Source organism: Pollachius pollachius (genome assembly GCF_949987615.1).
Source record: "Pollachius pollachius genome assembly, chromosome: 9".
NCBI classification, from domain to species: Eukaryota; Metazoa; Chordata; class Actinopteri; order Gadiformes; family Gadidae; genus Pollachius; species Pollachius pollachius.
Window position 1 is genome coordinate 21,277,322 of NC_136942.1, and position 25,250 is coordinate 21,302,571.

The window sequence follows — 25,250 nt, forward strand, 5'->3', positions numbered from 1 at the left end:
TGATAAGATAAATATGGAAATTATGTAAAGATCTCATAATCCTCGTCTACCAAGAGAAAGGCTCTCAGCCCAAGGGAAAAGCTGGGTTTAAAGGACTGAATCCAAACAAGCAAATTCATCTAATCTGTATATAATAGGCGCCTAATAAACAAATAGAGTGAATATAAAAATTTGAGTGTTCACTATTCAGCCAAAACTTTATTGATAAACTTATCATCCATGGTCGATTAGAAAAAAACATTCACTGTTTGAACAAGTAACAATAAATGCACAAAATGTTATTTAAAATAATTCTAGCACAACAGTACTGTAAGGCAGCGTAGAATACCCAAGGAACTCTAGCACATCGTTGGAAATCCTGCACATCAAAGTAAACCAGATTGACTATAAATACAATAGTAAGAATAGATTGTTCCTGCACTACACCGTATTACAAAGCCACACGTACATCATTTATCTCTTAGGTAGTGCATGACGTTTTCCTTTTTGGTAAATTTCAAACAGCATGGTTTCAATTTGTGTTGAATTTCTGGTTGTTCTCCTCACTTATGGAGATAAGCATCCATCCAGAGGTCTCCTGAGTTCTTAAGCGACCTAGAAACACACACACAGGGAACAAAACAACAAAGAGAATGAACATCAATCAAACTACATCATAAACAATATAAATAAGGAATATAAGTCAAAATACACCATGAGCAGTAAAATTAACGAATATTAAAAAAAAAAATACATCATGATAACCGTCTGAGATACGAGGACACTAAAGTCTTTCGTGTGATGGATTTGATCCATATCCATTATATTCTAGTAATTGAACTGCCAGACAACTCCCTCCCTCCATCTCTGGTCGCCCCTCCATTGTAAACCCGCTTGCCCACTGCATCCGTCCGTCACGGACGACGGAAGGCGTGTCTGACGGATGGGGGAGTGGTATTTGCTGACGGAGCCATAATCTGATTGGCTGAGGGATCCGTTGCAGCCTGAAAAGTTACAATTTTCTCAACTTCTGAACCAGGAGACGGAGCCGACGGAACGGACGGACCCACAATGGGATCGCCCCATGCAAAGTCAATGAGATCCGTCAACGGATGGATGCAGTGGGCAAGGTGTGTGAGGCTTTCATTCCCAGCATTCAACCCAGCAACCGGCCCTCGTGTGAAGGGGATGACCCCACCTACCGCACGACGTCGGCCACGCCCCGCCACAGCGTCTTCTCCTGGTACGGGATGCCGTGCTTCTCACACAGTGCTCGCACCAGCGGAGCCAGCACCTGGTAGTTGTGCCTCGGCATGGTGGGAAACAAGCTGCAGCCAGACATGGGGGAGGAGAGAACAGTAACCATGGTAACACGTCTCGGTTTCATCAGTGTTAGGAGACCAGTGGAGCAGTCTGCACAAACTCTCCCGAGGATTGAGTGGGGAACTGTGCATACGAATTCGGTGTGGAGAAGCGATTAAGGGGCTGGGCGCCTCTGCTTCTATCTCTGTGTTCGTACAGCAAACAGAGTGAAGTTACAGTTATAGCTTGCAAAGCACATTGTGGGGTCACTTACTGGTGCTCGATTTGAAAGTTCAGATGTCCGCTGAACCAGTCGTTGAAGCAGGACTGTTCTATATTACAGGTGGCGCTCAGCTGAGGGGGGGGGGGGGGGGAGAGAGAGAGATTACCAACACAGTAGCAGCAGCAGGACTCTGAAGTTCCCCCCCGCTGGGTGTGTTTGATGAGCTCACTGTGCGTACCTGCATGCTGAGCCAGTCCTGCTGCTTCTCGTGGTCTATGTTCATCGGCAGATGATTCATCTGGGTCACCCACACGAACCAGTGGCTCTCCAGGAACCTGGCACACACAGGGAACAAAGCAAAGGCATGTCTAACGTCTGAATGGTATACGGAGGACCAAAACGGTGCGGTGTAAAGATGGATGACCTGACAAAGCTGATGAGGGCAACGGAGCCCAGCAGGCCGTAGAACGGAGCGTAGCAGCAGAAGTAGCGCAGGTAGTACGACATGGACCAGGCCAGGTCCTGCACGACAAGAGCACAGGCTTTTGGGTACACATATATATGCTAACAAATGTAACTGCGCTAATGATCCATAAACATCAAAACTTATTTTATCTTTTGAATAGCATCATTGGATGCTTTTTTACATGCTTTTTCAATATATATACAATATAATGGCTATGGTTTATTTGTGTCATAATAGAGAGGAGTTAAAGAATGAATCTTGAAGTCATTACCACCCAGTCCCGTCGAGAGAACATGGCCCGTAATATCTGGATGTGGAAATAAACCGGGATGAGCAGTGGGGGTCCGACTGAAGGAGCCAAAGACATACTCATGAAGGATCACAAAGGCACCGACAGCTCAAATTGTTTCGGGCAATTCAACATGCTTTTTTTTTAAGTGGCAATTCAATGGATTTCAAATACTTCTAAGAAAATATAAAAAATGAATCAAAGAAAAAATACCTAAAAAGAAGTACTGGTGTTGGTGGTGATAGGGCATGTATTTAATCTTTTTAATGCCATACTGCAATGGAAAACAAACAGTCAGTTGAGTCGGAGCGCACCAGGGCCCAGATGAATTACATGGAACTGTGTCATAACCATGTCACAAGGTTTCCTGTGCTGGTCTTCCTCACCTCCACTGGCTGGATATCCCCCACCACAAAGACATGCAGCATGTTGACGTCAGGGTCCTTGCTGAAGACGTTGGGCTTGGCGTGGTGCTGGAAGTGTCTGTGGTTCCACCAGTTTCCAGAAGCACCCTAGGGAGACAGAACTTAGGACTTCAGTGTGCAATAGCCTCGAGGTGGACTATGAGAACAGGATGGCGTTGATCATTGAGCATCACAATCTCTTATGTGTGAGGAGGTACAGAGGGACATGACACCTTGAGGTGACCGATAATGAACTTGTGGAATATGTGATTCCAGCGGGACAGCTTGAAGACAGACAGGTGACCAAAGTCGTGCTGCAGCCATCCAGCCTGGGCCTACAATAGGAAAATGATAAACAGTACATGAGACTTCATCCATTCAGAACATCAATGTGATTTATTCTTTTTAAGATGCATTTTTGCATTTTTATGCTTCATGATAGAGTGAGATAGTCAGGAAGGTATGGGAGAGAGAGGGGATTAAATGCAGCAAAGGAGCACGGGCAGGAATGGAACCCGGGTCGCTGCGATCAGGACTAGGCCTTAACGGTACATGCTCTGCCCAGTGAGTCACCGGGGCTCCCCTGATTCTTTCTTTGACCTAATAATCCCATCTATTTATTCATTCATAAGTCACACAATAACCCTCTTCCTGTCACCTGAGCGACAGCCAGAATGAAGGAGCAGAGCAGCGTGGTGCTCCAGCCGGTCCCACAGAGCCAGACGCTCATCCAGGCCAGCAGCTCCAGCAGCAGGATGTGGCCCAGGTGGAGGCAGAAGAAGAGGGGCTGAGCCTGGAACAGGCCCAGGCCCTCTGCCCGGGTACGTAGCGCCTGGAAGTCCTCCGCCACCGCTGCCTGCAGACCAGGCCGAGGGGCAGGAGAAGGGAGGGAAAGGGACCATCACTACATCACTCGCATACTGAATTCGTTGCCACTGCACATATACAAATGCAGGCTGCCATACGATTAGGTTGTAATCATAAATAAGAAAGGAGAGAATATAAGTATAAATATATATATATATAAATATATGCAAACGTAGTGTTTATTTAAGAGGTAAGAATAAAGAGGTAATGAATCAAAGTAAGTAACTAAAAGCATTCTATGGAAAACACTTGCAGACTAATGAATAAAATCCCAGCATTGCATGGTTTGACTTACTCATTTGGAGGAGGTTCACCCCATGTGCATGGTGCTATAATATACAGCTGCAAAAGAAACTGCCAAAGTGATTTGATGATTTATAAAGAAGAATATTCCAGAAACGACACTAACATTCTTGTTGCGGTCCTGGCTGGGCTCGGTCACAGCCAGCTCTCCAATCAGCAACGGCTTCAGGAACTTCTGCACCAACTTCGGGTTGGGATGGAAAGCAAGAAAGGCCTCCTGCACGATAAAAAAAATAAAAGCAAGACAGAACCATCAACTTAAGTGACGTGTTATGTTAAGACAGATTCTGCGTGATCTGGCGGAGGACGTTTTTAAAGCTGTTGTACTACAATGTACTACATCTGAGGATCCCTTTCATTGAGACTGTACCGTGAGGCATGCTGAGCGGGAGGACTTGTGTATTTGTTAGCAGTAGCAGCGCTAGTGACGGTGGAGCTCATGGAAAAGCCCCAATTATAAAAGCAGTGGTTACCGTGGCGTCCTCTCCGGCATAGTGGCTGATGACCCTGAGCCCCCCTGGGTGCCTTTTGGCCCACTGGGTGACATTGTACACCTTCCTATTGATGACGAGCCACTGGTCGTTCCTATGGCAATGCTTCTGCACCTCGTCCCAGGTGTACACACTAGCAGCCCGCCCGCCGCAGGCACTTGTCTCCACCGGCTCTGTCAGCTGCCCTCCACCTCCCATCGCCGCTGAGCTGAGTGCTGTCTCTGACCCGAACCGATGACCGCTCGACTGGAAGGTAGGTGCCGAGTGCTGAGCTTACGTTTTCCACCTAGGTGCAATAACAGCAGGGTCAAGTTAGAGTCCGGAGAACTCTAACTTGGACATGTTTATCTTGGTAGGTCCAGCCTTGGACCCCTAGGAGACAGACATGTATATCTCTGTAGGTCCACCACTTGGTCCCTTGGAGACAGACATGTATATCTCTGTAGGTCCACCCCGTAAGAGACAGATATTTGTATCTCTGTAGGTCCGGCCCCTAAAAGACTGACATTTATATCTCTGTAGGTCCGGCCCCTAAGAGACAGACATGTATATCTCTTTAGGTCCGCCACTTGGCCCCTAGGAGACAGACATTTATAGCTCTGTAGGCCCGCCACTTGGCCCCTAGGAGACAGACATGTATATCTCTCTAGGGTTACCCCCTAGGAGACAGACATGTATATCTCTGTAGGTCCCGCCCTGGGCCCCTAAGAAACAGATATGTATATCTCTGTAGGTCTGGCCCCGGGCCCATAAGAGACAGACATGTATAAATCTCTGTAGGTCAGGCCCCGGGCCCCTAAGAGAGCACCGGGATTCAAGAGGCGAGGACCAACTCTAACCTGTTGCTCTGCGCACGTTAACCAGACAAACGAGTGTAACTCTAGTAAGGTCAGAGACCACAGAAATGTCTTCGGGAATAATTGATGATGAAAAAAGAGAAGTGACATGGTTTGGCGTGGCAACGACGACCGTTTATGCCGGCATCGACACGTCGCATAAGCATCCGATATCCATAGGCTACATTTGAATCACAAAATACATTGAAATTACAGCTCGATTAAATGGACTATGGGTTTGTTACAATTACATTACCCGTAATGTAATATGTAATTATTGAATATCATCATGTCCATTTCGCGTTCAAATGGCCTTCTAATTCTAGATCACTGGTTAGCGAGTAGACAGATGCAACAGTTAACGCAGACATCGCATGGGCTACTTACTTCAGAGAATAAAGGCAACGTGCGTCAACTGGAGTCCAGGAATCCTTCCTCTGCTGCAATCAGATCAGCACAATGACGCCCTTTTAGGCTCACCTTTCGCCGAGATCATTCCTAATAGTTCGCCTCCAATTGGATCTTCTGCCGTAACGCGTTCACTCGCAGATTCACCCACTCATTCACTCTAAATTCCGAGCGATCATTCGAGGGATGGTGGGCCAATCCGCGCGTATCCCGGACCAATCCGCGTGTATCCCCGACCGCTGGCATATTCGCAATTGGCTCAATGAAATCCATCCCCAAATGTGGCGTGCGTGTGGCGTGCGTTTCAGCAGAGTTGTGGGAAAGGTAATAACGCAACTCCGATTTTTCTGGTAAAGAAATGCAATTACAGACCCTTGTGTGTTAAAGGGTTGATATAGCAGGAGTACAGTTGAACTGGAAATGCTGGTACATTGCATTTGCATTTGTTTAGCAGACTAATTTGGCCAAAGTGACTTCAACAACGAGGATATAGCCAAATAGTGAAAGAATCAGTTGAGTCCATAACAATTAGTCTAAAAATACTGACGAATTAGGTCTTATTCGTCTGTTTTTAAACTGCGTTCTCTCTTCACAATTATATCTAGAATATTGTTGGAAAATGTGTTGGAAAATGCAAGCAAAATCGTCTAAATTCACAATTGCATAACATTTTGCTCTACATTACATTTACATTCCACAAGTTGTGTGGATAAACCCAGACAGTCGTCTGCTGACGCGTCGTCTGAAGGTACACAGGGACACCAACAGATGGTGCTAGTGTCCTCTATTAAAAATACACCTTTCTCATCCTCGTTTGACCTCCAAAACCCAAATCTTTTGTGAAAGCAACCAAAATCCCGAGCAGATTTAGCTGAATTTGCTTATTCAAAATTAAATAATAGGCCTACATATAGACACACAGTAGACACAGGGTGGGCAATAACCGTCTCCCTAACCGCATGCATCGCTAGCCAGCTGAATCACACAATGATTTAAATCGTCCCAAATTTGCTTAGGCAAAATGTATTTTGCCGAAGCAAACTGGAAGTGAGGTGATCAAACTTGAAGTGAAGTTATGTAGCCTACTGCATTGTCTGGCAGGGGGTCACTTGGGGGTCGTTCCGATTTAAAGTGAACGTTTGCAGATAAAGTCGGTTTTGATAGCGCACCGCATCAGACAGCAGTACCCTCCAGTTCCCATGCCTGTCCCACCGGATCCCAGCGGCGCCCCTCAGTGTGTCGGCCCCCCGTGTCATGCGTTGTGACTCAGCTCCACAGCTCGGCTGCGGAGTCGCACAACCCAGCAGCAGCCCGTCAGTCAGTCAACTTTTCTCATGGCCGCCAAACCCGAGAAAGAGAGCGACGATAACATGTGAGACAAATTCAACAGAAAATATGGAGCAATTTTATATAAGCGTCATCTGGAGTGTGACGCAACAAAGCTGATATTACAGCCTGTGCATGCCACCATCTCCAATACCTCATGCTGACATTTAATATGCACGCTCATTTGTTTCTCCTTTCTTTCATAATCAGGCAATCACGCGGGGACGCGCACACGGACACCGGAGACCACGTGATCCCCTTCCCATACTGGTTGCTAAGGGAGGCAGAGAGAGGGAGGCGAGTACGGTCGACCGTAAATCTCCCACTGATGGACGTGAAATGCAGAAGTGTGCAACCGTTGAACAGTTGGAGAAGTTGGCGCTACGTTTTCGCACGTCAATTTGACGTGCAGGTTTTTGACTTCGGGACGTCGGCGACGTGTCGAGAGGGAGCCGCTCTAACTTGAAGGATGTACTTTTATTAAACGGTTCTCTGTGCTGCCGGCCAGGTCATCGAACTACGTAGACGCGGAGCGGTGTGGTCTCATTCGGTTCAGCGGACAGGAAGAGCACGCAAGCGGCCACGGGACTGTTGCCTCAGCAGACACATTTCTGCATGCATGCTCTCCTCTGTGCACACACATTTGGAATAACCTGCATCTGTCGAACTTTAAGGTTCAAGACCTCTCTGCTTCGCGCCGTGGGCACCATTGCACGCTGATCACATTTCATACATTTATCAAAAGTTGCAAAGGGTAAGGTGAAGGAATTGGTTAAAAAAAAGGGTGAAAAAGCTTGTAACTGAAGCTCTATAATGCATTCAAGTAGGCCTAAGCTTAGGCTTAATTAAAATTAAGCTGCACTTTATTGGATTCACCCAAAATCGCCAGCGAATCGAATCGTATTATTACCACTATTACTATTATTATTACTATTACTACTACTATTACTACTACTACTACCATTATTACTACTCGTTAGATTATCCAGTGGGTGAGTAACCATCACGCTGGTGACTCCCCTCTCCCCTCACCCTATCTAACCAAATGTGACTTTAGACAGTTCAATGAAGAGGAAAAAGAGACCCATGACATGCACTGTCCCCAGCCTGGGAGCCCGCTGTGAGAGCGTGTAGAGTCAGGACCAACATGCTGCCCCTCGCTGCTGGTACTGTGAGTGGGATCCACCAGCAAACAAACACATCCCGCCTGAGGGCTGACCTGACACAGACCATACCTCATCCCCTGACCCCGTCTCCACTCAGATAGGAGAGTCACCAAGGCACCGGTTATGGGCAGCTCTTCCAGCAAGGGAGAGGAGGAGGCGGAGGAGAAGGAGGAGGCGAAAAAGGAGGATGAGGAGACGGCGGAGGATATTGCAGAAAGGGCTGAAGCGAGGCAGAGGAAGGAGGAGGAAGAGGAAGGGGAGCTGCCCCTAGGGGTCGACGAAATGCTGGACAGCGGCGACCCCGTGCTGGACTTGTGCTACCATAAATTTAAGAAGCTGCCCTGCCGGGTGTACACATTGATGCACCTGGAGAAGATCTACGCCTGCGGGAACCGCCTGAGGACCCTTCCGGAGCGCATCGCCAACCTGCAGGGCCTGCGCACCCTGGCGCTGGACTTCAACAAGATGGAGGATGTGCCCCCGGCCGTGTGCCAGCTGGTCAACCTCACCTGTCTCTACATGGGTAGCAACCGGCTGGTGTGCCTGCCGCCCGAGGTGCGCAACCTGCAGAAGCTGCGCTGCCTGTGGATCGAGAGCAACTACTTCCAGTACTTCCCCAAGCAGCTGTACGAGCTACCCCACCTGCGCTCGCTGCAGATCGGGGACAACCGCATGAAGAAGCTGCCCAGCGACCTGGTGCGCATGGAGTCCCTGAAGGGGCTGTGGGTGTATGGCAACCGCTTCGAGGAGTTCCCCAAGGTGCTGCTGCGCATGGAGGGCCTGGAGGTGCTGGACCTGGACAAGAACAAGATCTCCAACTTCCCCAGCCTGCGGCGCCTCCCCACCCTGCAGCTGCTCTCCTACGACCACAACCCCGTGGAGGGCCCTCCCCGGGTAGGCGAGGAGGTGACATTGGTGGGAGAGGGGGCGGCCGAGGCCATGCAGGAGCGGGAGGACAAGAAGGAGCGGCGGAGGAGGGCGAAGGAGGAGGCGGCGGAGCAGTTGGCGCTGGCAGAGGAGGAGGAGCGGGTCATCCACGGCATCCTGAAGAACAGCGGCGCCAGCCCCGGGCGCGTGGCGAACGAGGGCGACAGAGACGGGGACGCTCCCGCCGACGGAGAGGAGGCGCCGGAAGAGGAGGAGGAGGTGGAGGAGGAGGGGGAGAGCAGCCCGGAGCGAGTGGGCATGGAGTACGACAGCACCGGGCTGGAGTACGACGAGGAGGGGGTGGAGTACGAGACGGAGGAGCTGATCTGCGAGGCGGAGGGTCTGGAGTACGAGGGGGACGCGCTGGAGTACGACAGGGGCCGGATGGACTATGAGTACGAGGAGCGGGAGGAGGTTGAGGGGACAGGGAGACAAAATGGAGGGCGCTAGGAGCACCGCGGGCTCTGATGGCGAGCCATTGAGGAATGATGACACTGCTTTCGGCTGAGGCAAAAGTTGCAATGGGATTGTAGTAAAAAGCTTTTTAGTGTTGTGAATCGGATGGTGCTGCTAATGTGTAACTTATTAACTGACCTGTGAAAATGAGTGAACTGGACATTATGAAATAATGGACTAAAGCACTTTCGACATCTCAATCATTTGCTAATTGACAAGTCAGCAGAGGCCTCAGGTGACGGTTTGATGTGTGTGTTTGTGGATGCATCTTTTTAGTTTGTCTCTTCAAGGAAAGGATATAATTTACAAAACAACTGATACAATGTGATGGGGTTTTTCTATTCTACTGAGTGTGAATAATATAACTTTCTTATTAAATATTTATTGAGTTCACCAAGTCAGTGTCAATTTTGTTGTTATAATTATTATTATTTTTTTTTTGTCATTTCCCGGTAGTTAGCGCTCTGTTCTGTATCGGGGGCCACAATAGCTCAAGCAGGATTAACGGAAATTGTACACACGTTCACTATGTTTCTAAATGTATTGGAACATGAATTTGCAAAATATTTATGACACACTAACCAGCCCCCAAAGCCTTGTCAGTGTTGTGTATGCAGACGTGGGGCGTTCCGTGCCAAGAAGGACAGAGAGAGAGAGAGAGTGGGGGGACAGAGAGAGGACGATTATTAGAGCAGCAGCCAAGCAACCTCACCATAAAAAGGCATGTGGAGGCCTAGCTCTGCAGAGGTCTTCACAGAGCATCCCAAATCAAAAGAAACTGATCAATGAGTTTGTATGATGTACTTTAGTTCATGTATCACACACCACATGACGCCAGAGCGACTTACAATTCTATTGTCATTCATCCCCCTTCTCTACTAATTCCACCCTAACTTGTTTACCCTATGCCGCGTCAAACTAAGTGTTGGCCGAAGTCCCCTCGGTGCCCAGGGTGTAACCCCATCGTCTTTCTCCCCACGTATCGCTTCTCACGTCTCATTTGGTGACTGAAATATTTATTTGGCAGTTGAAATATTTATGAGTGCACTCGTGCCGCAGTGTATCAGATCCTGTCGCTGTGAGTTTCTGCTCCCAGCCAAGGGACCTCAGACCAGCCTCCATGCAAAGCTCCTGTTTATATGATAAATACTTCATGATGTCCTAACTTTGATGTAAAATGATGTATCAGATCTGATAGGCCTATATGTATATATTTCTTTCCATACTGTACTACTATTTTTTTTAGAAGGCATTTTATGATGAATGATTTCTAGCACTGTCACTACACATAATTGCAGTCAGCAGGTGTGAAGTCCACACGTCAACCTAGATGCGTCTGTCTGTCTGTATATCTGTCTGTCTGTCTGTCTGTGTGTGTGTGTGTGTGTGTGTGTGTGTGTGTGTGTGTGTGTGTGTGTGTGTGTGTGTGTGTGTGTGTGTGTGTGTGTGTGTGTGTGTGTGTGTGTGTGTGTGTGTTTACGTAGCTATTACTGTACATCATGTCTAATAAGTCCTGCTGTGTTTTTACGAGTAGGCAGCATTGTAAATAAGCGACACAGCGGCTACGGCTAGCTATTGGACTACGGCTCCTCGGGCCTCTCACCCCCGCCCCCGTCGCCTGTGTTCTGCCGCAGTGACTCGATAGTAAAACACAGTGACAGATAACAGACGTACACGGGGACAGCAGGCGTCCGTGATTTAGTTATAATTATTTTAGCGGTGCGTTTACACTTGTTTCATTCTCTGGAGGTCACAGCGGTGTCTACTGTACCAGGGATCCATCAGCAGCTCTCTCTCTCTTTCTCTCTCTCTCTCTCTCTCTCTCTCTCGGCTTTCTACATGCCTCGCTCTACCCATAACTTTACCACAAGAAACCATTTTAATATTGAATCAGACACTGAATATTAAATCAGAGGACTCGATTGCTGCAGAGAACAGAATGTGTTGTTTATTGTGTTTATTCAAATTAGTTGTAGGTTTCCATTGTTATTATATATTTTTTTCTCTATACTAATGTAAAGAGGGCCATGATTACGGGTGACCGTTATCTACCTTGCTTATATCCACACAGGGACATCCTTATCATACGCAATTCTTGCGAAATTTCCTCTATAATTCAACACATGCATTTGCTAGTTCCCAGGCCCACACGGGTTCATTGGAGAAACATCTTTCCCAGGGGACTGATTGTCGTGCTCCATCAGACTTGGGGTCTGTCCACGGAGTCGTCCACCTGTTGAAGAGTAACAGCAGGGGGTGCTGCAGGGTGCGTTTGAGTCAGGGGGCTGACGGCACCGTGCTGCAGTGTGTTGACCTGTCCGTGGCTCACCCATCGTAGTCGTCGCTCCTCCGAGGACGGACGCTGGTGGGTCCAGCTCTCAGACCCACGGTGGGGTCACAGAACCTGGAGACGTGGACCGGAAGTTTTTAGGTCAGTGAACTCAGAAGGGCAAGGAATTCCAGAAGTTTCTGGGAGATGTCATAGGTTACTGTAATTAATATGTATATTTTCATGAAATTAAATTAAAATAATCATATCACACTGTGTGTGTGTGTGTGTGTGTCTGTGTGTGTGTGTGTGTGTGTGTCTGTGTGATCGCATTCCCTTCCCAGAAAAGAAAAAGATTAAAAACTATAGTTAATATGTATAATTTCATGAAATTGTAATTTATATAATCATATTACACTCTGTGTGTGTGTGTGTGTGTGTGTGTGTGTGTGTGTGTGTGTGTGTGTGTGTGTGTGTGTGTGTGCGTGTGCGTGTGTGTGTGTGTGTGATCGTATTCCCTTCCCTGACAAGACAAAAGGGACGTACTTGCTCCAGTAACGGGTAATGAAGTGTGAGCGACCCAGCGGTCTCTCCAGGATGACGAACAAATAAAGCATTATTTGTTCGTTGAGGACAAACCCTGAGCTCTCCTACACAAAACACCAGTCCAATAACACATCTCAGCCGCTTTATTTACAATGAAAAAAAAGTGACAACAAACAAATCAATCTTAACAATGAGGCGTTGAGAGGAAATTAAATCGAGACACATTTAATAAATTAAATAATAGAATATTCACTAACATTTTTTCCTATGCGGCTCTGGGTGGGCATGTTCCTCCGGGCCCCAAGACAGCGGCCGGTGGATGGCGCTCTAACGCAGCACAGTAGGGGGGATTGATGTTTTTACCGTGAGGTCATTATATCTGCTGATCGGCAACATGACCGGGCGGGGGAGAGGGGGTCTACTCGCGCGGTCCGCCGGTTGGGGCTTCGTCTCCCGCGTGAATCCCGTTTCCCGGGAATCTCTGCTCGGCTGGCGTCGCATTATTTCAGTGCCCTGAGACATGAGAGAGCAGAGAGACGCGCAGGTAGTTCACAGGTTGTTACATGAGTAGATAATACAACAGGACTCGTCCCTTTAGAAACCAGGTTATAGCCAAGGTCACTTTCAAGATAAAGATTCTAGTGTAGCCTAATCCATCCTCGTCGTATAGGCCTACACGTTCCCGTCTGACGGATTTGACCCTGTGAAATAAACTGATAAATCCTAAAAGAATACCTACAAAATAATAGAAACATATAAAATCATACTGTTTATTAGATTTTACCACAGCATAACACGGTTCTACTTAAACCAAAGAAGACATAAATAATTATGATCCCAAAAGAAATACAATGACGTTTGAACGATTTAATAATACAGATTATAACATGAAATCCAAACTGAGCAACCACCGAACCATGTGGGCTGTTTTCGGTTGAAATGTGATGAGCTCAAGGTCCTCTCCCTCGATTAAGGCGTTCTGGCCCCTGTGCCGTGCTATGACATGGCTCTGGGGGACTGGAGCAAAACGCAACGTTTCAAATGTCAAGTGTCATCCGTGGAACATGACGCCAGAATCATCAGCATTACTAGTTTGTGTTTTTGGTATTTTTAGCCACTATACTTGCAGTGAATTTACATACGCATCATTAAAGCAGTATTTTACCCGTTTAGCATCATTGGCTTATTGTCGGACTCGTTGTTGAAGGGATGATTCTGCAAGATGAAATAGTATAGGCCTAATCCAAAATAAAATGACCTTCAGACCCTCTATAGAAAAAAAAGAATTGAAACGTTTTTGTTTAAAGAAAATATTCAGGCAAATTCCATTGTTTCAATGCAAGTGAAAGTGAACTGAGGTCAAAAATGGATCGTTTTATACCCAAGACAGGGTAATTGAATATTGGTGGAAATGATTCAAAATATGCTTAATGGGTTAACTATTGCTTTAAGGAGCAGGTAAGGGCGGCCATCCGGCTCAAGAATGATTACTGGGAGTTTGTGGACATGGGGGAATGAACCCAGGACCTTAAGGCCGGAAATGAATCACCCTTGCCACTCCATATCCTGAAACTTAACATTTCCCCCTGGCAGATGAGCCGCATAGCATCTGGTGTATTCTGTCTCCCGGCACATGCTCTTAAATAAAGAGAACTGAACGTTAGAAACTGTCTTTTCTTTTGTTACGTTAACACAGTCCCGTGTAGGAATGTTTTGGTGTAGGGTTTTATAGTTGTGATGAACGCCCAGCCGTGTCTTGGGCTCAGTGGTCAGCTGCCGGTAGCCACTCGCTCTGGGCCAGTGGTTGTTACGGATATTCATGAAGAACCCAACTCTGTCCAAACCCACAAAGGATAGGTGATGTTGCATGTTTTGAGGTGTTAAACTATCCAATAATGGCAACCTGCAGAGTGAAGCAATACCTGATTGGCGCTTTTGCCGTATGTTTCTGCCTTCAGTTTCATCAGTGGACAGACATTTGTGGTTGGAGCTAGATCAGAAAATCTCAAACGTTAATTACTTCATTACTTTCATGTATTACACATGGTAAACAAAACCACTAGGACCAGGGACGCGGGAAGTGGGGGTGCTTAGGTTTCACTTCCCAGCCAGGCGATCAGCATGTGAGAACTTTAGCCGGTCATGTAAGGTTGGTTGGTTTGGCCAGTGGACGTGGTTACACTACGTGAGGGAAACCGACACCGCGTTATGCTTCGAGTGCTGCTCTGCAATAGAGAAAAAGCTTGTCAGGGCAGACGGGATGATTAATGCTGGCAACTTCATTAAAGGAGGGTTTGGCAATTGGCGGAAGGCAGGTGAAAAGTTTCGGGAGCATGAAAAATCTTGTTTCCATACAGAAGCCATAAGCAAGCTGGCGGCATTGAAAAGGACCCCAATTAATGTGCTTATGTCACAAGCAGTAGCTAAGGAGTATATGACTGCGCAGACTGTTTTGGACAGACTGGTTGGCAAAAAAAGAGCAAAGACGGACGGTTCACTTGACGGAGAAACCGTCACTTTCCTCATATCAGACAACTCGTAACCCTGGATGAAAATTAAGGCTTTCTTTTATTGTCACTTTCCTTTGTAAACCTTTAGAAATAACCTGAATCCTTGTTATAACACTGTGTATAATCCCGGACCGCAACAGCTTGTCGGCATGTTGTTAGTGTGTGAAATCAGCACAGTATCAGCCGAGTTGTCTAATTTCCACATTGTTTACTTGCTAACGTTTGTGAATAACAGTGGCTAGTTGGCAGAGTTAGTATTTTTACACACCAGTAGTGTTTATCAGAGCGGAGCCCTGAACGTGACGTCACCCGTTATCTCGTCTCTAAACAATGGATGTTGCGCAGCATTTATTATGACGTCATTATATAGACTCTCTCAGCACCCCCCCCCCGGACTAATTTCCCGCGTCCCTGACTAGGACCGTACTCTGGTTCAGCCAGTGGACCTTGAATCAAGCCGTTTATTATTATTAACAAGCATCTGCTTAGAAGATCCCACATATCTAAAGCTCTAGATACCACAATTCACTATTCCTTTGTAACGGGAAAAAGATTTATGGAAAAATAGTGAGATTCAACCCAGCCTCCAGCGGGACAAACCATGTTCTCACCCAAGGGTGGGGTTGTCAACGTAGTCTGTTTCCTCTCCAGGCATTCATTTCGTTTTCTTACATTTATTTCTTAAATAACAGGCGATGCAGTCTAATGTCGAAGACGGGAAATCTGTATCCGAAAAGGTGAAAATCAAACGCACCAGTGAATATGTTCAATCCCAGATCGATCATAAGAATCGTTCTCCTTCCTCACCCTTACCTGTTGCTCCCCATATCAATGCAGCTTCATGTCATGGCATCCACATGTGGAAGACGATTCACAACTACAACCTGTCAGCAGGGAAAATGCTGACAGTAAGCAACCGTCTCCACCAGAATTACTTGACCCAACTAAAGCTGAGACAAAGGCTAAGGTAAGTAGAGCCAACCCCACCATGAACGCTCATGCTTCGTCATTTACCCAGCGACATTCCCCTCAAACTGGCGCACCCATTTCCACTTCAAGGGAGCCTTTGGCACAGTTTTTGGCACGACGAGACCTTGTTACTTCAGGGCTGTACCAGTTTGATGACAAGCCAGAGAATTATTGTGCATGGTACTCCTCTTTCTCCAGTGCAGCCAGTGAAGTTAACCTCACAGCAACCCAACAGTTTGACCTCATGACCAAATGGCTTGGAAAATAATCTAGCAAACAGGTTCACGGTGGTTTCATGCGTTTTATGATCTTGACATGGCTGTCGTTGGATCAAGCTGCACAGAAGTATGTAGTCCAGGCCAGTTGAGCAGCTCATGCTCAAAGATGTATCTCGCAAAGCTTTACCCTAAAGGTTCAAAGGACATGGCCATCAAAGCCTATGTAATCCTGATGACCAGAGCAATCGCTCATAGCAAGACCAGAGTTATTCGAGCTGTTCAGTGTGAAGAGCAAACCATTCCTGTACCATCTCAGAACTTGCTCTGGCATCATAGAAACATCCGGCAAGAGGGCAGAAGGATTTGAAATCGAGTCACTGGACGGCACAGATCTCATTTCTCTCCCACAAGTTGAGTGTCATGAGATCCCGAAAAATTGCTGTTCTTTTATCAGTCTAATCTCCATCACATTGCCGAGCACATCCCTGAACTGGACCCAGAGGCAGAAATAGTACTGCTGCTCGGAAGAGATGGTCTTAGGGCACACAAGGTAAGGCAGCAGGTCAACGGACTCATAACGCCCCCTTTGCCCAACGTCTGGATTTGGGTTCGGTAGTGGGAGAAGTGTGCTTGGGTTATGTATATAATCCAACAGTCAACATGTTCAAGTAGGGCTGGCCGATTAATCGAATTTCGATTTTGATTTTAGCGTCAAACGATAAAAAAACAAATATAATCAGGTTTTTTTTTCAATGTTTTATAGGAAGTGCAGCTGGATACATATCCGTACATTATTTTATATTTGAACGTTTTCTTTTTGACCATTTTGTGTATTTTTTTAAGGCGAAATTTCAAAGTACTCAGTTACAAAGTGTTTCTGGGGAGAGACATGCTGAATAAATATGTTAAATAAATAAATCATGTTTTCAAACTCAATAATCGTTTGAATAAACGTGATTTCAATATTGACCAAAATAATCGCGATTAGGATTTTTTCCATAATCCAGCAGCCCTACGTTCAAGACCAACGTGCTGGACAGCGGTTGCCACACAATCTTTCAACCCTGTACAAGCTTCATGCACGTCAAGGAGACACGCCAAAGCCTTAACAGGTCTGGTACAGCACCCGAGAGTGCTGCTGGGACAGATAGTGTTCAACCGTACTGAAAACGACAACAAACCTGCTCCATCAGTGGAAGACACCATCTTCATGAAGATAATGGACACAAATGTCTACGGAGACGACACTAACAATTGGGTCGCCCAACTGCCCTTCAGAGAACTGCGCCGGCCTTTACCAAATAACAAAGAGCAGGCGGTCAATCAGTTTGCATCCTTGCAACGAACCTTGAAAAGAAAACATTCAAACCAAGACAGCAAGAACAAAGGCTGGCATAAATGTAACTTACCTCGGACTCCAGACAAAATGGAACAAGCAGGGAAAGTTATTCTTACAGCAACGCAGAAAACAGCCTGGCAAAAGAACGGTCAGCTCTCCATGCCAACAAAACCATACCAAAGAGCAGTCCTCTGAGGACACTCAACCCAATATTGGAGGATGACCTTATCGGCGTTGGAGGCCGACTAAAGCACTCTCATCTTGCTACCGCAGAGAAAAACCCAATAGTTTAGCCCAAAGGAAGCCACATTTCCCTACTGCTCACACGGCATCACCATGAGCAGCTGAGACACCAAGGCCGTCACCTGACGGAAGGAACGATTAGGGCAGCAGGACTGTGGCTCTTAGGAGGCAAGAAGCTCATCAACTCAGTAATCAACCTTACCTGCCGCAAGCTACGTTGGAAGCTGGAAGAACAAAAAATGGCAGAGGTCACAGCGATTATGTATGCACGCCCACTGTTACCTGTGTCTACAGACCTGTACACAATGCAATGGAGACTCGTCCAGGCCTTTGCAAACCAGTTCTGGACCCGCTGGAGTCCAGAATACCTACCCTCTTTGCAGCACAGACAGAAGTGGACAGTGCTCCGCAGAAACCTTCAGGTTGGAGATCTCGTTCTGCTCGCAACTACTTGCCTATGGCCAGAGTCAATGCCACATTACCTGGGAAAGATGGGCATGTAAGGAAGGTCGAAGTGAAAACAAGGAACAATACTCAAATCAAGCACACCACGTAGGGACAGACTTAGGTTACGGGCTGTCTACCCAGTTAATAGCGAGCGCGGTAGGTCAGATCGTAACAGTGACATATGGTTTACTAGTGACGTACATGGACATGGCGGAACACGTTTTACTCAATATAAAATATTCAACCATCATATCAGATACTTTACTATTGATTGACGTTGTAACCGTCTGTTGGCATTGACTTTGCTCAGTTTTAAACGTTGTGTACTGGTCAACCAGCTCTAGATAAGGGCAAGTGTAGCCTTCCATACAGTGGCAATACAATGTGCTTCTCATAAATAAAAGCAAAAGGATATTAGGTGATAGGCTAGAAGGATATAAAGGTGTTCAAACTTGAAACTGATCCTACTAAGTTCTGTTTAGTTCAGACTTTTTTTATCGGATAAAAACACCCCTGCTGTGAAGAACTTTTAGATTCCCAACGTAGTGCACATGAACATGCGTAAGCGTGAGCGTCATCGCTGGCAAGACTTCTCATTATCACCAGGACCAAGAACGCGCCTTTACCTGTGTAGAAGGAATGGCAGACATGCGCATCGTCTGAATGTAATCTGCTAGCATCCACTTGGAAGCATCAAAGAGGCAATGACATATTTTTGTTTAATCGATAGAGGACAAGTTAAAGATAATATATTATGGTGGATTTAGTTAAAAATGATGTGTTGTTTAAAAAAGCTTTGGATAGCAATTGTGTACAAGCTAAAAACAGTGCAATTGGCAATCAGAATGTCTACATGCAGTGCTAGACAGTTTATATTATTATTTACAACTAAGTATAATGTGATGTTTAGTCATAAATAGACACAATATTTTAGTATAGTATTTTTAGTATTTTTCTATTTGCAGTTTTCACCATCTGTTAATGAGGAAGTGTGACAGTAAATGGTCAACCTTACTACGACTCTGTCTTCATTGGCTACGGTTTAACTCGGTGTTTAGTCAGAGATACAACAGACTGCACGAGAACACTCGACTGAGTAGCCCCGCCCATTCTGCCGGCGATTTGAGTTCGCCCTGCAGAAGGCTCTTGAGAAGAGCAATACATTTCTTTCTGCTTCCGATACGTTTTTGCGGGGGCCAATCACCAAGCTGGCTTTTCCCCCTGGCGCACTATTGACTGGTTTAACACAATGACGACAGGGAAGCGATGCCACGCAGCCAATTGTGTACAGAGTCATTTGAACTAGGCCCACGCCTCTTGTGCTGAAGAAAATGACGGCAGCTTCCCCAGACCAACGTGCAATCTACGATTGAGCTTGCTCTGGCAATAGCCAGGCTACGAGACACTACATGGTCCAAACTGTGACTGTGGGACTCAGCTGTCCCGAGGCGGGCATTGTACCCGGTACCCTGGCGCTGCCCGCGACAAAGGGTAAAATTATCCCTGCCTGCGTGATTAAAACATGGTAAATACATCATGAGTATAATGGATGAATTCTGACGCATCAAACGCGTACCGGTCAGAATCCACAATGGAGCTTTTTCTGGTGGTGATTATCCCCTGATGAACACAAAACCAAGATGAGTGGTTGTTGTTCCCTCTTTCTGTAGGAGCATCCGTAGGAGGTGCAGTAAACGCCCAGTGTGTCGCCGGTCAGTCGTCCGTGTGTGTTGCTGTGGTGTGCCCGAGCGACATGAGGCCTGGCCATCAGGCTGCTGGGCTGTAGATGGGGTGGCGGTCGTAATGCGAACCTCTGCTGACAGCGCTGATGGATGGCCGACCCCGGGGGCTGCTGGGATGTGCTGTAACCACGACGTAAAGGACCAACAGTAATACACAGAGAGGGGGCTGCCTCCGTTGTTTCAGCATTTGCATTCTTTTCGGCTGAGAGAGAATGCATTTCTCAAACATTTACCACAAAATAAACACATCGTAATTGATTATGAACAATTGTGCATTCGATTATTTATTATTCAAACACAATTCTTCTATAGTATTGAATGCAGTCTCTAAAGTTAGATGCTAAAGTCTGCAGTCTGTGAAGTCTCAACAGATTGGGCCTACCTGAAGTCTGCAGGTAGTACCTTTAACTCCTCCAGATATCTCTCTCAGCAGCCGTGGGTTCGTATGAAAACAAGCCTGGTTGCTAGGAGATGCATGGCAGCGCAACAATACGCGCCAGCATGTAGAGAATCAGCTCTTCGAGGGGGTGACAGACAGCACAATGCACATTATGTTCCACTCCTGTGTTATGTTTTTTATATCACAATTATTCTTGAAGATTATTCATAATTAATCAAATTATTATAATTAAACTTACCACAACATGGACCATGTATCAAAACCAGTCTTCACTCGGGGACATTAGAAGTTATCTCTAAGATCTGTTGTAATGCTAGCTTTCTTACATGTTTATCACAATGGCAATACAGACTTAACTGGGTCACTGAAATGTATGAGATGTAAAGACGGACCACTGGATGGCACTATGGAGCCACCGTTTACACAATTAAAACAACCATTCAGCATCAAACACACAGAGCAACATTGGAGTGTTGAATGACGTTGAAGGATGGTTTTAATATAAAATCAATCAAATATTCACAATACAATCCTAAGCATATATTTTATTGATGCTATTCATTGAAGGACTGTGAAATCAGGCCTAGCCTAATACTATCTAGTAGCAGGCTACTAGGCCTACTACCATCACTTTAACAAATACTAATCAAAATATTAACAATAATTATTATTTATAATAGTAATAGTACTACATTTAGCTTAGGGTTACGACTATGTTGATTCACTATATGTTGATTTAAGTGTTACTTGTTTAATACATTTAATATTTAATAAATAAGGACTCAAACATAGGCATAATCCCATCTGCACGGTCGGGATCAGATGTCCTGTTTGGTCTGCGGTTCTGTGCATAATGTCCATACATTCCGTTTGAAAAGCTCTGAGTGGTTGCTAAGCTGCTCTCAGTGTGTTTGAACTGGAGCCTATGTTTTGATTAAACACTGTGTTTCCTGCTTCCGGAGCTCCAGGCCTTGACACCGTCAAGCCCACAGATCCGTCAGCACCATTCATGGTCCCGGGGACTTGGTTTTCGGTTCAGAGGATTGCAAGCGATGTTAAGCTAACATAGATAATTGTTAAATCGCCTCAGAGGAAATTACGCACCCGCCCTGTTTCTGTGTTTGAAAACAACACTGATTGTTTATTCATTTTATGCTTGGTAAAATGGCCTTACATTTTTTTTAGTTTTTTTAGTCCGTCTAGAATACCTGGGAGATGTGTTATGATGTAAGCCTACATTTTGTGTATGGAAATTGTGGCAATGCATATTTATAGTTGAACATATAAATATGCATTGTATACAATAATACAAAACGTACGTAAGAATCACTGCACGTTGATTCACACCCAGCTTCTGTTCCAGTCTCAGTCCCATGGTTTCACATACAGTTCCATTCCACACCTCTGTCACATCCTGTTGTGCTCTGTCTCTCTCTCTCTCTCTCGCTCTCGCTCTCTCACTCTGGCACTTGAAGCTGCTCTCCACCAAGCGGCCGCCTCTGTTCAGAATGGTCTCTTTCATTTTTGTCTCCCTCGTCTCCTTGCCTGACATGTTGTAGTGCCAGGCCTGTTCATTATCTCATCCCACCCAAAAATAACCACAGGGAGAAAAGAAAAAAAAAGTGTGGATTATTGAAACCGACTTTCATTTCCTGCTTTCTTTGTCTCTGTCACAATGTGCAGATGATTGATATATTCAATTTTTTCTAATATTCATACAGCACTTTGTACATCGCAGATGCGTGCATGAGCCACGAGCTGCCTCATTTTGTGTTCATGAATTCCCATGTCTGCCATGTAGACTTTCTAATAACAACGTGCCCCCTGGTGAGATTCCCCCCCAAACCCAATAACCCAGCCACAGCGTTAAGCTCTACTGCTGCACCTGAATGATAACCGCCAACCGCCAAAGTATGTGCAGAAATTCCAGCCATTTTTTTCTTTCCCTTCTTCCTTTTCGTCATTCACATGTTTCGAGAGAGGGGGGAAAAAACTGTGGGGAAAAATGGTGGGTGCAGCCGTTCTAAAAATAGGCGGAGGTGAGCATGCGACGGGGGTCTCCCGCGGAGAGACGCTCTGGGTTTGGCCTGCAGCCGTCTGTTGTAGTTGAGCGGAGGACAACACACCAGTCCCCAGTCTGCAGGAGGCTGGCCGCCGCCCTGTCCTCCGCAGGCCCGTATGCTCGCTGCTCACCTGCTGTTGGTCTTCCACAGTTCCAGTGAGGAAGACACAAGCAGGAGCCTGAAGCCTCTCCCTGTGTGTAGGAGGGTCTGCAGTATACCAGTAGCCTCCGAGTGTTCTGGTCTGCCTTGGACCCGGCCCGTGGCGGTGTTAACCTCCATCACGTATTAACCCGGCTCTGAAAGGGCTTCCTTTGTGTGGCAGATCTGGCGGACATGGTCCTCTGCCTCCCTTATGTTCCTCAAGACGTATCTATCCTTCTCTCTCTGCGAGTCCTCCTGTGCTTAACAGGCATATCTGCCACCTGACGGCTCCTAATAAATTGCCTTGTCATCTTTTCAATTTTGGCTTTCACTCAGCTTTTGCGTTAATCCCGCTAAGAAGGAGCGAGGGGAGAGGACCGGGGGGGGACGTTACTCTGACAGGATTGGTGTACGCCAGAGGTCTGGCTGAAGGCCTGTGACACACTGGAGATGGAACAGTTGGAGAGATAGAAGTGTAATTCAACAGGTTGCGTTGAAGATTGCCTTTCTTTTAGTGAAGACTGGATTATTGATGACATGGTTTGTATAATGGGTGACAAGTCTGTGTGCGCACAATCAAGTTGACTAATTAAGAGCTGTCCAGGCGGCGTGAAAGGATGCGTCTTAATCTTGCCGTTACATGAGGGATTCCCACTGTAATACTCAAGAGTGAATAATACGATAGCTGACGAATGATGTATTATAGCTAAGACTTTCTGCTGCAGAAAAATTGTGTGTGACAAATTGGTCTCATAAACTTTAATGCCGTCGCCTTTCATGTAATGAGCATATAGATCAAACAGAAAATGATGTATTTGAAGCTCTAATTATTATATTAGTCACCCAGCTACTAGTATGTATGTATGTGTGCATGCAAGTAAACTTTTATGCTTAGCAGAAATAACTCCAACAGCATCACTCCCCTGATCACTTATTCATGCTCGGTAAATCACGTGCCAGGACTGAAGAACAACTCCAGGCGGGAATAGTAAAAACAATTCTTTATTATAGAACAAAATCAGAGCTCAGCTCCATAACTCCGCCATCCCAACACACCTTATAACACAGAAGGATGGAGGAGGACCAGAAAATCAACCAGATCACAGTCCGCTCGGCCCAGAAAACAGGAGAGGCTGGAGGAAAGAAAAGCAACAAACACAAAAACCAAAACAAAACACGGAAAGCAAAACCTTAAGTGTTAGCGGGTGTCGCCAATGGGGCGTGGCCAACGGGGCGTGTTCAAAGGGGATCCCTCTGGTCCTCTGCTCTCCTGTGACGGGGGGGGGGGGGGGGGGGTGCCCACGAAGACACAGCCCTCTGACTCCCCCTAAGGACTCTTCCGCCTTCATCTGGACCCCACCCCACCCTTCCCCACCTCCCAACTACAACAACCAGCCTTCATTTAGGGGCGGAAACAAGGGCGGTGATCTTGCCACGCCTGTGAGGTCAACACGGGGCGGAGTTTCAGAGGAGAAAAGAGAGGCATCCACGGATTGAAGGGGCTGCTGTGAGCTCCTCAGAGGGACGAGACAACCGACAGAGTGAGCGAGAGAGGAGAGAGAGCGAGAGAGACGTGATCAGGTGAAAGTTGCTGTGCCTTCAGACCCCTGGGTTTCCCACCTTCCTCTTCAGATTAAATGGAATGTTTCTAGTTATAAATAAGAAGGGAGAGCAGGGAGAGAGAGAGAGAGACAGGGAACCTATGCCCCCCTCCCCATCCAGTAAGAACCCGTTCCTAGTCCTTAACACAACAACGTCAACGGTACTACACGCGTATGTACAGGGCGACCAAAACAACACACGGGAGCTATAGATACAGGAATCAAGGAATCAGGTGGGGAAAAGGAGGTTCATAATATTGCATGATTAGTGCTCATATTTCATTCCCAACACACATAGTTGGACCATGATTAAGGCTATCCTCGTGCTCCTACTAGGGTCACGTGGTTAGCTGAAGGGGGGGCCCCAGACTCCCCGGCCACCATAAGCAGTGTTTCACGTCAAAGCATCCCTCAGTGGAGGAGCGTGTTCCTCCCCGACGGGCTGACAGCTGCCCTGCCTCTCTGTGGGTTGGCCCTGAGAGGAGGAGGGAGGCTGTGGTCACATCTGTTTCGCTAAGGTTTCTTTTTGGGAGTACTAAGGGTAAAAACATCTTGTGCTGTCCCCGCATGGCTCAGTGGGAAACAAAATGGCAGGAACTCGGCACAAATCCAACTTATTCGATAGTGACCTATTTCCCTGGTGGGGAAATCGCCTTCCGGAATGCTAATGAGCAAAGAGAGAGAGAGAGTTCGGGGGCAAGAGACCGTGGATAACTGATTAATTGATCCAACTCAAGGCCAGGTATGACTGCGAACAACTCGATGAAAGAGTAAATGAACTACGAGGCCAATGTAGTGAAAATCTATACTTGCGCGAATGAAATCAAAGACTGTAATAAAAGATCATAGTGTACATTGGGGGAGGGAGACAGAGAGAGGGAGAGAGGACAACTGGAAGAAAGAGAGAGGGCATCTGTCAGTTTCTGCAAACGTTGTTCACACACACCTTAACGCGCTCTGAGTCACATGATACAACTAGGAGGCACTGCACAGAGAGCACTAATACTACAATGGACCTTACACACACGCACACACACACGCACAACCACTGCACAGGGTCCTATTGTGCGTTCCAATGCACTCTCCTGGTGGCCGGAGCCTCGCTGTGTGTTGTCAGGAAAATAACGATCCACAAACCAACAGATAACAGAAAGATATACATACCCTTTGGTTCCCACTGGGCATAAAAAAATAAAACTAAAGCAGAAATTATACAAAAAGACCCAGTGACACCGCAGTTTACAGAAAGCATGTTCGCAATAACTGGCTTTTGGACGGCTCTATGCGTTTCCTTTTAGTCTACCAAGTATATACTATTA

The 25,250-nt window shown here is 46.5% G+C and overlaps 2 protein-coding genes across 2 annotated transcripts; one reads left to right on the forward strand and one right to left on the reverse strand.

Moving 5' to 3' along the window:
* Nucleotides 1–542: 542 nt before the first annotated feature.
* On the reverse strand, nt 543–4,522 carry fads2 (fatty acid desaturase 2; the record flags this gene model as incomplete). Its single annotated transcript, XM_079743302.1, has 12 exons — nt 543–594; nt 1,182–1,307; nt 1,556–1,635; nt 1,743–1,839; nt 1,929–2,026; nt 2,242–2,318; nt 2,473–2,533; nt 2,646–2,771; nt 2,897–2,998; nt 3,322–3,519; nt 3,940–4,050; nt 4,307–4,522. 12 exons carry the CDS (start codon nt 4,520–4,522, stop codon nt 543–545), a joined length of 1,344 nt encoding a protein of 447 aa, XP_079599428.1.
* Nucleotides 4,523–8,183: 3,661 nt separating this feature from the next.
* On the forward strand, nt 8,184–9,437 carry lrrc10b (leucine rich repeat containing 10B; the record flags this gene model as incomplete). The annotated part of the gene is made up of 1 exon (XM_079743107.1): nt 8,184–9,437. One exon carries the CDS (start codon nt 8,184–8,186, stop codon nt 9,435–9,437), a length of 1,254 nt encoding a protein of 417 aa, XP_079599233.1.
* Nucleotides 9,438–25,250: the final 15,813 nt, after the last annotated feature.